The 14259-nt window shown below is 44.6% G+C and overlaps 1 protein-coding gene across 1 annotated transcript; it reads right to left on the reverse strand.

Moving 5' to 3' along the window:
* Nucleotides 1-55: 55 nt before the first annotated feature.
* Nucleotides 56-13625, reverse strand: LOC125425361 (natural resistance-associated macrophage protein 2-like). The gene is made up of 3 exons (XM_048482975.1): nt 13528-13625; nt 7673-7826; nt 56-1520 (listed from the first exon to the last, which is right to left on the reverse strand). Exons 1-3 carry the CDS (start codon nt 13548-13550, stop codon nt 1410-1412), a joined length of 288 nt encoding a protein of 95 aa, XP_048338932.1. The 5' UTR covers nt 13551-13625; the 3' UTR covers nt 56-1409.
* Nucleotides 13626-14259: the final 634 nt, after the last annotated feature.

Here is a 14259-nt window from a genome sequence, read left to right on the forward strand (position 1 = left end):
GCCAGCATGGCCAATTGGCCATGCTGGAAGGGGCTGATGGGAATTGTAGTCCATAACATCTGGAGTGCCAAAGGTTCGCCACCACTGTCATAGAGCATGGATGGAAGTCATTCAAACTGTCACCTCATTACAACTGGTCTGGGGAATCTAGAACCTGAAAAATCAGTTTGAGGGTTCCTTGGGGACAGCGCAATGCTTGTGGCTACAAATGTGTACCCCGACTCTAGAGCCAGCCTTGATCTGAAAGCTAGTGGGCTCTCTACCAAACAACAGGCCTCTTGTCACTGGGCCAAGCATTTTCTTCCCCTCCCTGGGAACGGACATGTGACTCGGTTTCATTCTCTATCTTTTGGGCAGCAATCCCTAGAAGGATGCAGGTACAGAAAACAAACCCAAAAAATCCGGCCACTTGATTAGTGTTAGAGCAAGTCTACCATTAGAAAGTATTCAGTACTCATCTTGGAGTGCCTGATTCCTACCTCTGAATCATCTAGCCCAGCCCTACTGTGCCATTCTGTCTGGTAAAAAAGACATTTGGTTTCAGAAGACTGTTTCAGGGCCATTAATTTCTCACCCTCCTTTAATCACCAATAGAGGGAAGAGTCAGCCAGTTCAGCGGAAGGAAAGCTGTGGGATTTGCTTCCAAACTTAGCCTGTTTCTACATTCAAAAGCATCAAATGGGTAAAGATTTCTATGGTCTGTACCATTTCAGGCTGCAGATTGGGAAGGGGTGTATTGCAAATCCTATGAAGAAACAACTCTCTGCATACAGACATCTAACTTGTCAGCAACAAAGCTTCTGCCCAATGTTTCCCCATGTGTGCTACATTTCTAAAGGCAGAGAGTTTTTTCTCCACCCCATCCCCCACCCCTCCCTATACTTGAGGCCGGAAGCATTCAGCCCATATAAAGCCTTTGAAATCTTGCTGAAATGTAGAAACTCTTCTTGACACAAAGGAATTTTCGCCCCTTTACCAGGGAGCAGACATATTCCAACTGAAGACCTATTGGTCCCCTTCTATTAGACTGGAGTGCAACCCACAAATTTCTCTCCTTTTACAATTTTTTTAAAGATTTCCATTACTAGGACATTACAGGGACAGAATCAGTTTGCCCCTGGATGAACCCCGAAAGCATTTTTAGCCTTTCCAGTTCGCACCCAGCGCTCTCCCTAAAAATCTGGTACTGCAATAGCAGCAATTACACATTTCCATAGTGCGACTGTAGTGATTATTAACGAAAAGAAAAATTACAGCCTAGTTCTCATTGTGCACATCCATTAACACATCATCACAAGCTTAAATGTTCTGTGCCAAACTGCACATACATTGGTATTTGTTCACACAGTAAACCATAGAAACGCACTGGCCCTGATGGCTAGCTGCTGTGGACTCACAGACCCAGTATTTTAATTAATTCGCGTTGGCGAAGGCTCTTCAGTAAGCAAGGTTCTCGTGACCCTTACCGTGCGCCCGCAGGCCAGGGAGGAGACCCCGAGAGCAATTAGACACTGCCAACTCTGAAGGGGGAGAGAGAGAAAAAAAATCACAAATTAGTTGTGGGTTTCTGTATGTTTGCTTTGTTTTTTTTTAAAAGAGATACCAATAGCATTGACTGCTGCAAGGTGTTTTTGGCAGCCCACCATACCCAGGCCTCTTCCGCACATGCCGAATAATACACTTTCAATCACAACGGTTTGCAAGTGGATTTGGCTATTCCGCACAGTAAAATCTAGCTGCAAAGTGCATTCAAAGTGGATTGAAAGGGCTTTATTCTGCATGTGTGGCCTAACATTGAGTATCGTCCCTGCATTTCTGTATGTTTGTTTTGTTTTTTAAAAGAGATACCAATAGCATTGACTGCTGCAAGGTGTTTTTGGCAGCCCATCATACTAAGGCAACAAAAACAACAAGCCTTTATAGGCATTCAAAACCAGACAAAATTCCAAAGTAAAACAAGATTAAAAAACACAGTTAAATTTACTAATTTCCAGTATAAAATTTGCAAGTCTCACAAAAGAGCACATCAGAGCTGTTCAGGAGGTTGGGAATCTTGTAACACTCTTGCCACTGAGAACATTGCAAGAAAATGGAATTCATGTATTTCATGAGTATCTTGTCATATTTAGGGCATACAAACAGAGAACTGTCGAGTGTTTCAACCATAACCAGATCACAAGAACAAACCCTTTTAGAACGTTCTATATTCTTAAATCTCCCCTCCAGAAGAGCTGATGGCAACACATTGCTAAGGCCCCTTCCGCACCTGAAGAATAATGCACTTTCAATCCACTTTCACCATCGTTTGCAAGTGCATTTTGCTAGTCTGCACAGTAAAATCCGGCTGCAAAGTGGACTGAAAGTGCATTATTCTGCATGTGCGGACTAACACGGAGTATTATCCCTGTGTGCTCAAAGAGCTTCTCTCCATATTGCCTATGTGATGACTGCGTGCCACTTGCCCCTCTAGGTGCTTTTTCCTACAAATTGTTCCTTCTCAACCCCACTGGGGAGGACAAGCACCGGTCAAGATTCGGGGGCAAGAGAGAGTCATCTGATTCTGTGCTCCAAGGAACAGCAAACTTTGGTTGCTTAGCCATAGAGCCGAATCTAGTTTCCCAACTGATGAAACCTGAGCTTGCGGATTAAAAATCACATAATTAATATATCCAATTTGCATATTTATGTTTTGGGTTTTATGCAGTGGCGGAACCACAAGGGGACGGGGGGTGAGCCGTGCACCAGGTGCACACCTGGGGGCGCGGAAAATCGCCCCAGGCCCCTCCCTATTCCCCGCGCAGCCCCCCCCCCGGCACCTCCCCACCCCCCTTCCCACGCTTACCGTAGTTCCTTTCCTTTTCCTAGAACTTTTTCAGGCTGAAAAAAGAGGCCTGTTCACAGTACAGGCTAAAAACGGCCTGAGGAATTACAGTTCACAGGAGACCTTGGGGCTCACAAGGTCTCCTGGGAAGTATAGTTCCCATCAGGCCGTTTTTAAGCCTGAAAAAGTTCTAGGAAAAGGAAAGGAACTACGGTAAGTGTGGGAAGGGGGGCGCCATGGGGGCGGGGTGGAAAATGTAGACTGCGCACCAAGCGCAGTTTGGCCCAGCTACACCTCTGGTTTTCTGCAATGTTCCTAGACTGGCTGCATTGACACTTTGGAACAGCCAGCCAAATATGTTGCAGAAAGCTCCTACATTTTCCGTAAAAGGTGAATAGAATAGAGGAATTCATTTGAGGTGACTTTGGCAGAAATAACTAAGGAATTTTTTGGGCAGCTGCCGGTGACAATGTTGTAGTGTTACCTTGGTGTATTTTAATGCGTGTGTTTAGCTATGTTTTTAAGTGTGTTTAGTTTCTGTAAGACAGGAACTGTGTAATGCATATCAAATGAATGCATGAATGAATGAATGAATGAATGAATGAATGAATGAATGAATGAATGAATGAATGAATGAATGAATGAATGAATGAATGAATGAATGAATGAATGCGTATGTACTGCAACAGCCACCATCTTAGACAGGAGTGCTTCTTTAACCCGGATACTTATTACTAGTCTGTATTTATGTAGCAGATTTATATACTTAAAAAAAAAAACCTTTCAATGTGGCATGCGACATAACATTAAAACAATTAAACTGGTGGTGGTGGAAAGGGCAAGTCACAGCTGACATGGTGACGCCACACAATTTTCAAGGCAAGAGATGGTCAGAGGCAGTTTGTCATTGCCCGTGTCTGTCTCACGATCCTGGTATTCTTTGGAGGTCTCCCATCCCAATACAAGCCAGGGCCTACCCTGCTTAGCCTCTGGGATCTGATGAGTAATCAAACTAGAAGCCACAAAGATTTAACTGCCTTATAAAAATATTCACACACATATACCAGTTATAAAAATCAACAACCAACATATTAAATGCTCAAGAACCTAAGGGCTCTCTTCCGTAAACTAACAAGTCAGGTAAACAGCCCACTTTAAAAAAAAAAAAAGCCCACCCAATTTCGTGGAAACACGAATTTTTCAGCAGATCAAAAGGGTTTTTTTTAAAAAAATCAGTTAATCTAACTGATCCACTTAAACCCGTTCACTGGAACCCGTTAATTTAACCAAACCATTAATTCAGCCAAGCCCTTAAACCTAGTGGGTCGCTAACCATATTAAAAGCATGAGAGCTGGGGGGGGGGAAATAAACATTAGGAGTTTATGAAACGCAAGGCCAACCTTCCAAGGAAATTGTGAGATCTTTTTTGACCCCCACAACACTGTTTCAAGGGCAACTGCAACCACTGGGTTGGTTTTATTCTCCCTCTCTCTCCTCTGTCTTTAAAATTATTCCTCTTTTCTCCTTCACGTGTGTGTGTGTATGGCTTCGCCTCCCACAGAAGGGAGCCATTTTGGGATTATGCCTACCACTTTACCTCAGAAAGTGTCTCAAAGCTCAAAAAGATTGGGGATCCTTCGGGTAGGAGGCTGCAGAGGGGAGGGTAAGAACATAAGAACAAGCCAGCTGGATCAGACCAAAGTCCATCTAGTCCAGCTCTCTGCTACTCGCAGTGGCCCACCAGGTGCCTTCGGGAGCTCACATGTAGGATGTGAACGCAATGGCCTTCTGCGGCTGTTGCTCCCGATCACCTGGTCTGTTGAGGCATTTGCAATCTCAGATCAAGGAGGATCAAGATTGGTAGCCATAAATCGACTTCTCCTCCATAAATCTGTCCAAGCCCCTTTTAAAGCTATCCAGGTTAGTGGCCATCACCACCTCCTGTGGCAGCATATTCCAAACACCAATCACACGTTGCGTGAAGAAGTGTTTCCTTTTATTAGTTCTAATTCTTCCCCCCAGCATTTTCAATGTATGCCCCCTGGTTCTAGTATTGTGAGAAAGAGAGAAAAAATTCTCTCTGTCAACATTTTCTACCCCATGCATAATTTTGTAGACTTGGATCATATCCCCCCTCAGACGTCTCCTCTCCAAACTAAAGAGTCCCAAATGCTGCAGCCTCTCCTCATAGGGAAGGTGCTCCAGTCCCTCAATCATCCTTGTTGCCCTTCTCTGCACTTTTTCTATCATTATCCGCTTGAGATGCAGCAGCCAGAACTGGACACAGTACTCCAAGTGCGGTCGCACCACTGCTTTATATAAGGGCATGACAATCTTTGCAGTTTTATTCTCAATTCCTTTCCTAATGATCCCCAGCATAGAGTTTGCCTTTTTTACAGCTGCCATGCATTGAGTTGACATTCCCATGGAACTATCAACTAAGACGCCTAAATCCTTTCCCTGGTCTGTGACTGATAGCACTGACCCCTGTAGCGTGTATGTGAAGTTTGGATTTTTTGCCCCTATGTGCATCACTTTGCATTTTGCTACATTGAACTGCATTTGCCATTTCTTAGCCCACAGGGTAGTAAAATGACCTTTTTGGCCTCTTTCTTCAGTGAAGCTGTGCTGATAAAGATGAGAGAGGAGACCAATTTCATCTTTTTCCCTGGCAACCTCCTAACCACTGTGGCTATTGGTCCATGTGGGTCCTATGACCCCGACAATAAACTTTCCCAGGGTCAGAAAGGGCTGCTAGTTGGTGGGAAATGGGAAAGATCCATGGCCGCCAACGCCTTCCACGGATGGAACCACGGATGGAACCCACAGAATAAAAATGAAGAGGCTCTGCTCTCAGTCAACCATAAAAACCATGAAGGGACAGATACAGAGAACAAAGCAACCATCATGGTATGGACAGCTCAGACGAGTTTGGACTATAGAAGTTAACTCTGTAATCAGCTTTTCTTGTTGAGATTCAAGTAGGATTGCATAGTAAATCAAGTGCAATTGATTTTACTGCCCCCCACTGAAACTGAAATCGGAATTGAAATTGAGGCTGCCAACTTCCATCCTCTGTCATCTTGGTCGGGCCCACTGTTGATTCCATCTGGGCCCGCCTGTTCCCTCCCTTTCTTCTTCTTTTTTCTTCTTTTATTGTTTCCTTTTCTTTTAGCCTTGGGATCGAGCGCCTGTTTTAAACTGTTTAAATTGTTTAAACTGTTGAGCTGTTTTAAACTGTGTAACTGCTGCTGGAGTTTTAAATGTGTTAAGTTATGTTGTTTGAGTTGCTGTTGGAGAACAGCCATGTTGGGAGCCGCCTCGAGCCCTTCGGGGAAGAGGCGGCCTATAAGTCTAAAATATAAATAAATAAAAATAAATAAATTGTCAGGACATCCAAAGAATAATACAACAGGGTTTGGGCTACAGAAATCTGAAAACAAACAGAAACCTCAACCAGTGCTGAATCAAAGAAGAAGAGAACAGTTTGGATTTATATCCCACCTTTCTCTCCTGTGAGGAGACTCAAGGTGGCTTACAAGCTCCTTTTCCTTCCTCTCCTCACAACAGACACCTTGTGAGGCAGGTGGGGCTGAGAGCGTTCCGAAGAACTGTGACTAGCCCAAGGTCACCCAGCAGGAATGTAGGAGTGCAGAAACACATCTGGTTCACCAGATAAGCCTCGGCCACTCAGGTGAGTGAGTGAGGAATCAAACCCAGTTCTCCAAAGAGCAGGAGCTTTCAACATGCAACCTACTAAATCTGGAACATATTTACAGGGTTAGGAAGCAAGACAATGGTGCAAGTCAGTCTTTTATCAGTGACCCTTTCTGACAATTCCATTACAGTTAATGAGGAAAATGCCCACCATTTTCACTATAGCCCTTTCCATACATGCAGAATAATCCACTTTCATAATTGTTTGCAAGTGGATTTTGCTAGTGGATTTCTCACAATACTAGATCCAGGGAGCATCCATTGAAAATGCTGGGGGGAAGAATTAGGACTAATAAAAGGAAACACTTCTTCACGCAACGTGTGATTGGTGTTTGGAATATGCTGCCACGGGAGGTGGTGATGGCCACTCACCTGGATAGCTTTCAAAGGGGCTTGGGCAGATTTATGGAGGAGAAGTCGATTTATGGCTACCAATCTTGATCCTCCTTGATCTGAGATTGCAAATGCCTTAACAGACCAGGTGCTCAGGAGCAACAGCCGCAGAAGGCCATTGCTTTCACCTCCTGCATGTGAGCTCCCAAAGGCACCTGGTGGGCCACTGCGAGTAGCAGAGAGCTGGACTAGATGGACTCTGGCCTGATCCAGCAGACTTGTTCTTATGCTCTTATGCTATTCTGCACAGCTGCAAAGTGGATTGAAAGTGCATTATTCTGCATGAGTGTAAGGGGCCTATGGGGTACTTTTGTCTCTGCACAGAATGAACTGCACTGCATCTACCAGATCCACCAGTACCACCACCTCCTCTCCATCCCCCACCCCACCCCCCACCCACAAATTTTATGAGCAAGGGCTATTCCAACCAGTTCCAGCACAGGAAACCCTGCAACTTGATGAATGCATACCTAGCCTACAGTGCCTTTCACGCTACTTCTTTTCTCTAGCAGCTATTTCAGAATGAAAAGTTAGACGTACACTGAAGAAGCTATGAGCTGGTGGACTGAGGTGGGGATCAAGTTTGCATCAAAGCTAGTGCATGGAAGACCCTTTCTGTTGATGAAGGCAACCATCATGCAGAAATGGCCTCTGACCCACCCATATGTTCTGTGCAAAGTATAACCTTTCTAATAATGTATAAGTCTTATAAATCACACACACACACACCATGAACTTACCAAGTATGCCACAAAGGCTAAGTACACAAAGCTCATAATTGCAGCAATGACGTACAGTACCATTTGCCCCAGAGCAGTGACGTAGATCACCACAAAGTACATGTTGATGGAAATAATAATGACGACTAAGATGCCCCCTGCAATCTTCCAGCCCCTAGAAAAGAAAAAAGTATAAAAATATATTACAACAGGCTGAGACAGGTTGGAAACGATTGCCAACTTGAGCATGTGAATCAAGATAGCCCCTATTCCAAGGGTTCCAAACCCCACATTTAGAAGGACAAGCTGTGGTGGGACGGCTCAAGCAGAATTGGCTGGAACTGAGTCCATCTAAGATGGAGATCCTGTGGCTGGGCCAGACTGCACCGGGCGAATATTTTGCCAACTCTTGAAGAAGTTCAGCTGACACCAGCGGCCGTTGTCAGGATTCTTGGGATGCTCCCGAGTGTTTCCCTTTCTCTGGAGGTCGACACGGCTAATGCTACTAGGTTGGCCTTTTTCCATCTTCGCCAGGCACAGCAGCTCATGTCCTACCTGTCTCGTTCTGACCTAGCCACAGTGATCCATGCAACGGTCACCTTTAGATTAGACTACTGCACCTCACTCTACAGAAAGGGTTGCCCTTGTCACTGCTCTGAAAAGTACAACTGGTCCACAATGCAGATGTGTGGGTCCTCACAGGATCCTCTTGGAGGGTGCATGTTCAGTCTGTGCTCCACCAGCTGCGCTGGCTTTGGATTGATTTCTGGACCAAGGTCAAGGTATTGATGCTTGTCTTCAAAGCCCTAAATGGTCCAGGACCTTCATATTTGTAGGACCGCCCCCCCCCCCAAAAAGAGTTTGTGCTCTCCCAGTGACAATTTCTGCCAGCCCAAAGACTACCCAGCTCTCCTCAAGAAGGGCCACGGCCTCTGCCCAGTGGAACTCTCTGTCCAAAGAGACCCGGGCCCTGATGGATCTCTCTTAGTTCTCGAGGGTCTGTAAGACAGAGATGTTACACCAGGCCTATGGTTGAGGGCAACAACAGTTTACATGTATTTAGTGCATGGGGTAGAAAATGTTGACAGAGAGAAATTTCTCTCTCTTTCTCACAATACTAGAACCAGGGGGCATCCGTTGAAAATGCTGGGGGGAAGAATTAGGACTAATAAAAGGAAACACTTCTTCACGCAACATGTGATTGGTGTTTGGAATATGCTGCCACAGGAGGTGGTGATGGCCACTCACCTGGATAGCTTTCAAAGGGGCTTGGACAGATTTATGGAGGAGAAGTCAATCTATGGCTACCAATCTTGATCCTCCTTGATCTGAGATTGCAAATGCCTTAACAGACCAGGTGATCGGGAGCAACAGCCGCAGATGGCCATTGCTTTCACATCCTGCATGTGAGCTCCCAAAGGCACCTGGTGGGCCACTGCGAGTAGCAGAGAGCTGGACTAGATGGACTTTGGTCTGATCCAGCTGGCTTGTTCTTATGTTCTTAGTGGCTTGGATTCTCTTTCCTCCCACTAGCCTCTCCCTTCCAGCTCTCTCCCTTTCCAGCCTCCCCTTTTTTCCTGTTTACCCAGCCTAGATTCTTGACAATTCTTCTATGCTTCCGAACTTTCAATGTCTTAACAGCAGAGGGGTGGGGGGTGGGGGATGTTGTTTGACTTATTTATTTATGTTTTAAACTTACTATACTGCCCACCCCGGGAGGGCTCTGGGTGGGGTACAACTTAATATCTCAGATAAAAACATCATAAAATCATAAAACCATAGCAATCACATAGACTTAAAAACAGTTTCAAGATGGCAGAACTGCTACACATAGTCCCCCTCAGTATAGGGAATGGCACTACTGACTTACTACTGAGTGCCGTATTTTAAATGCTGTAAATTCTCTATTTCAATGTATTGATTTCTTGGGTTTTATGTTCTAAATGATTATTGCACGGATGATGTTTTTATCGTGTTGAAAACTGCCCTGGCGGGGGAGGGTGGCATATAAATTATGATGATGAAAAATGATGATAAGAAATCACAGCCAGCAAATCTTCAGCTGGGATTGGCCTTCATACGCATCAGGTTCTTCCCAAGAACCTAGGATGTCATGTTTCAACATAGTATGTGTGTGGATCCAAGCAATGTAGCGTTTTTGTAATTGACAGACAGAGATTTTATCAATATGCAGACGGTTCAAGTGCCATCCAAAGTTTTTTGGTATGGTATCAGTGGTGGGATTCAGCCGGTTCGCACCACTTCAGCAGAACCGGTTCTTAAAATGGTGCTTGTAAACAACCAGTTGTTTAATTATTTGAATCCCGCCACCGGAACCGGTTGTTAAATTATTTGAGTCCCACCACTGTATGGTATCCAATGTGCTGATGATCACTGGGCCCACAACTGCTGGTTTGAGCCATAATCTCTCCACTTCCATTCTCAGATCTTGGTATTTTGCCATGTACCCGGTATTGCTACATCAATTACTTATTGTTGTTGTTATTATTATTATTATTATTACTCGAGGTGGTAAGGCTCCTCTTAGGTTGCAACACTACAGGCCAGTGGTGGTAGGGGTGGCCACAGGACAGAGTGCTCATTTAAAAACTCCCTGCAAGGTTCTTCTGCTTGCCATCCTAGTTTTTGAAGGCAGATTCCGCATGGGCCAAAAACAGCGGTGTGAAAACAGTGTGAAAATGGTTTAAAACGGTGTAAAAAGGTTTATAACCTTTTTACCTTCACACTGTTTTCACACCGATGTTTTTGGCCCATGCAGAATCCATCTAAGATCAAGGTTGTACTAAATTGCTACATTTGTACTAAATTGCTACATTTGTATTCAATAATACATTCATAGATGGAATTCCCTTCCCTACCCCAAACGCTGTCAGGTGGTACAGTCCAGGAATGGCTTTAACTTGCTCATCTATTGTTTGTGTAAACCGAGTTCCACTCTCCTTTCCTTCATACAACAAAGCAGAACCTGGTTCAAAATAGCTTAAACCACAGGTGTCCAACTCTGGCACTTTAGATGTTCATGGACTACAATTCCCATCAATTGGCCAACTGGAGCTGATGGGGATTGCAGTTCATGAACATTTGAAGCGCCAGAGTTGGACACTCCTGGCTTAAGCCATAATGTTTTAGCATAAGGAACCACAAAATGCTTTTATTTTTTCATTCTTCCTTGCCTTTGAAAGCAGTTGTTGAAATATCATTAGAACAGATGAAAGTTCCTGGCTTTAAAGAGGCATATTTCACCTGCTTTTCCTGCTTTAAAGGCGTATTTATTGAGCACAGGTCTATGACTACTACTACTACTACTACTACTACTACTACTACTACTACTACTACTACTTTATTATTATTATTATTATTATTATTATTATTATTATTATTATTATTGGGTTTATAGACCGCCCTCCCCCGGAGGGCTCAGGGCGGTGAACAACATATGATAGAGCACAATAATAGATTAAAATCCAGTAAATATAAATTAATATGGCTCTAATAAAATAAACCCTACCTTATTAAAATACAACATTATTAAAATTAATATTAAACAACATTAAAACAAGATGGCACCAGCTTCAATTCACCCAGAGCCCCAAAGGGGGGGACGGGGCGGTGGATCCACTTGATGTTGTAGAATAAAAGGAGAGGGAGGGGGCCCCTATCAACGGCTAGGCTCCCCAAAGGCCCGGTGGAACAGCTCTGTCTTACAGGCCCTGCGGAACTCAGCAAGATCCCGCAGGGCCCGAACAGCTGGTGGAAGAGCGTTCCACCAGGCGGGGGCCAGAGCTGTAAAGGCTCTGGCCCGAGTGGAGGCCAGCCGTATCATTGAGGGGCCAGGGATCACCAGTAAATTGGCCTCTGCCGAACGCAGAGACCGATTCGGGACATATGGGGTAAGACGGTCCCGCAGGTACGTAGGTCCCAAGCCACGTAAGGCCTTAAAGGTTAACACCAACACCTTAAAAATGATTCGGTATTCAATTGGCAACCAGTGCAGGCGGCGAAGCACAGGTGTGATGTGTTCTCCCAAGGCACCCCCTGTGAGCATACGAGCCGCAGAATTCTGGACCATTTTTAATCTCCGAATCAGACGCAAGGGAAGGCCCGCGTAGAGCGAGTTGCAATAGTCTAGCCTGGAGGTGACCGTTGCATGGACCACAGTGGCCAGGTCAGCTTGGGAGAGGAAGGGGGCCAGCCGTCGGGCCTGACGAAGATGGTAAAACGCGACCCGGGTTATATGGGCGACTAAAGGTAGCCTCCCACTCAGAGGCAGTGAGAATGTGAATGCCAAGGCTAAAAAGAAATATCAGGGAAAGACCTCAGCTTGTATGCCCTGTTTGCTGGTCCTCTAAGATAACTGGTTGGCCACTATGTGAAACAGTATGCTGGACTACGTGGATGGCTGGTCTGATCCAGTAGGACACCTCTCGTGTGTCCTGAGGCTTTAAAACTACATTTAACACATGCTGCGAAGATTCATGGTCTCAATCTGTTTTGGAGTTTGGGGAGGGGGGGGAGGGGGGTGACATTAAAACTGGTTTTCTTAAATGAATCCTAGATTCAACCCAGTGGAATAGGTAACAAACTACAAAGTAAAGATCGATGTCTTCAGAGAAAGAGAATAATTTCCGTAAGAAGGAGCTCCCTCTCCTAATTTGTGCAGAACTCAAACAAATTCTAATGAAGCCAGTTTCCAGAGATTTCCTCCCATGACGCAGCTTCTAGTTCCCTGGATTTCAACAGGATTATTCACGCAACTGAATAGCCTTGCATGGGTTGGTTCCCAGGATGCTGCAAAGAATCTCCTGCCATATGCAAAATTTGTTAACTCGCAGCAAAAATGTTGCTTTTCAAGCTTTGGGGCCAAACTCCAGATCCTACTTCCAGCAGCAGCACTAGTCAAGGACTGGGAACTGGCATTTGTACGGATCCAACACACTGACGTGGTCAAGTGAGTAGGTCAAGCTTTCTACATAAAAATAGTTATTCCTTCCTCATCAGTGTTTATTCCAGCATGAGCTCTATGCTTTTCTGCAAGAGTTTGATTCATGAATGCTGGAAAAAAAAAATTTTAGTGTTTCATGCCAGTTACAAACGCATTCCAAGGAAAAAAAGAGATCTTCCTATTCTTTTCTGTCCGGGCCCTGCGGGACCTTGGAGAGTTCCGCAGGGCCTGCAAGACTGAATTGTTCCACCGGGCCTTTGGAGAGACCAGCCGCTGAGACCCCCCCCTCCCCCTCTGCCATATAGGGGCCCCTAACATCTTTGGGACCCACTGTGCTTTCTGGGCGGGTTGTATGCGGGTTTTTGTGGGATACTGTTTTTAGAATATGCTTATTTTAATTCAACTGTATGTTTTATATATGGTATTATACTGTTCACCGCCCTGAGCCCTTCGGGGATAGGGCGGTATAACTAACTAACTAACTAACTAACTAACTAACTAACTAACTAACTAACTAACTAACTAACTAACTAACTAACTAACTAACTAACTAGATGATGATGATGATGATGATGATGATGATGATGATGATGATGATGATGATGATGATGATAATAATAATAATAATAATAATAATAATAATAATAATAATAATAATAATAATAATAGAAGCACAAAATGCTTTGCACATCACAGAACTCCATATGAAGCAGAAGAATTCCTCTCTAAGCACACCCTTCCTCCCGGTTACAACCACTGTGGCATCAGTGTGGGAAAGTCAATCAGACATATATATATTAATGAGCTCAAAAGTAGTTTTGGCCAGCGATCTGGTTTTTGGAGATTCCGTGATGTGCCTGACTGTTCTGAAGTCGCTCAAGGGTGAGATGCGCATGCAATTTTTCATACTTACAGGCCATTGGCAAAGTCATTCATCACGGGACGTAGACTGGTAAAGGTGAGGACTGGAATTAAGGCAAAGGGAAGCTGAAGGCAAAACACAAGAGAAAATGCATTGTCAAAGGCTTTCACGGCCGGAATCACTTGGGTGCTGTGTGGTTTCCGGGCTGTATGGCCGTGTTCTAGCAGCATTCTCTCCTGACGTTTCGCCTGCATCTGTGGCTGGCATCTTCAGAGGATCTGATGCCAGCCACAGATGCAGGCGAAACGTCAGGAGAGAATGCTGCTAGAACACGGCCATACAGCCCGGAAACCACACAGCACCCAAGTGATTCCGGCCGTGAAAGCCTTTGACAATGCATTTTCTCTTGTGTTTTGCCTTCAGCTTCCCTTTGCCTTAATTCCAGTCCTCACCTTTACCAGTCTACGTCCCGTGATGAATGACTTTGCCAATGGCCTGTAAGTATGAAAAATTGCATGCGCATCTCACCCTTGAGCGACTTCAGAACAGTCAGGCACATCACGGAATCTCCAAAAACCAGATCGCTGGCCAAAACTACTTTTGAGCTCATTAATATATATATGTCTGATTGACTTTCCCACACTGATGCCACAGTGGTTGTAACCGGGAGGAAGGGTGTGCTTAGAGAGGAATTCTTCTGCTTCATATGGAGTTCTGTGATGTGCAAAGCATTTTGTGCTTCTATTATTATTATTATTATTATTATTATTATTATTATTATTA

This window comes from Sphaerodactylus townsendi, unplaced genomic scaffold, assembly GCF_021028975.2.
Source record: "Sphaerodactylus townsendi isolate TG3544 unplaced genomic scaffold, MPM_Stown_v2.3 scaffold_322, whole genome shotgun sequence".
Lineage (NCBI taxonomy): Eukaryota > Metazoa > Chordata > Lepidosauria > Squamata > Sphaerodactylidae > Sphaerodactylus > Sphaerodactylus townsendi.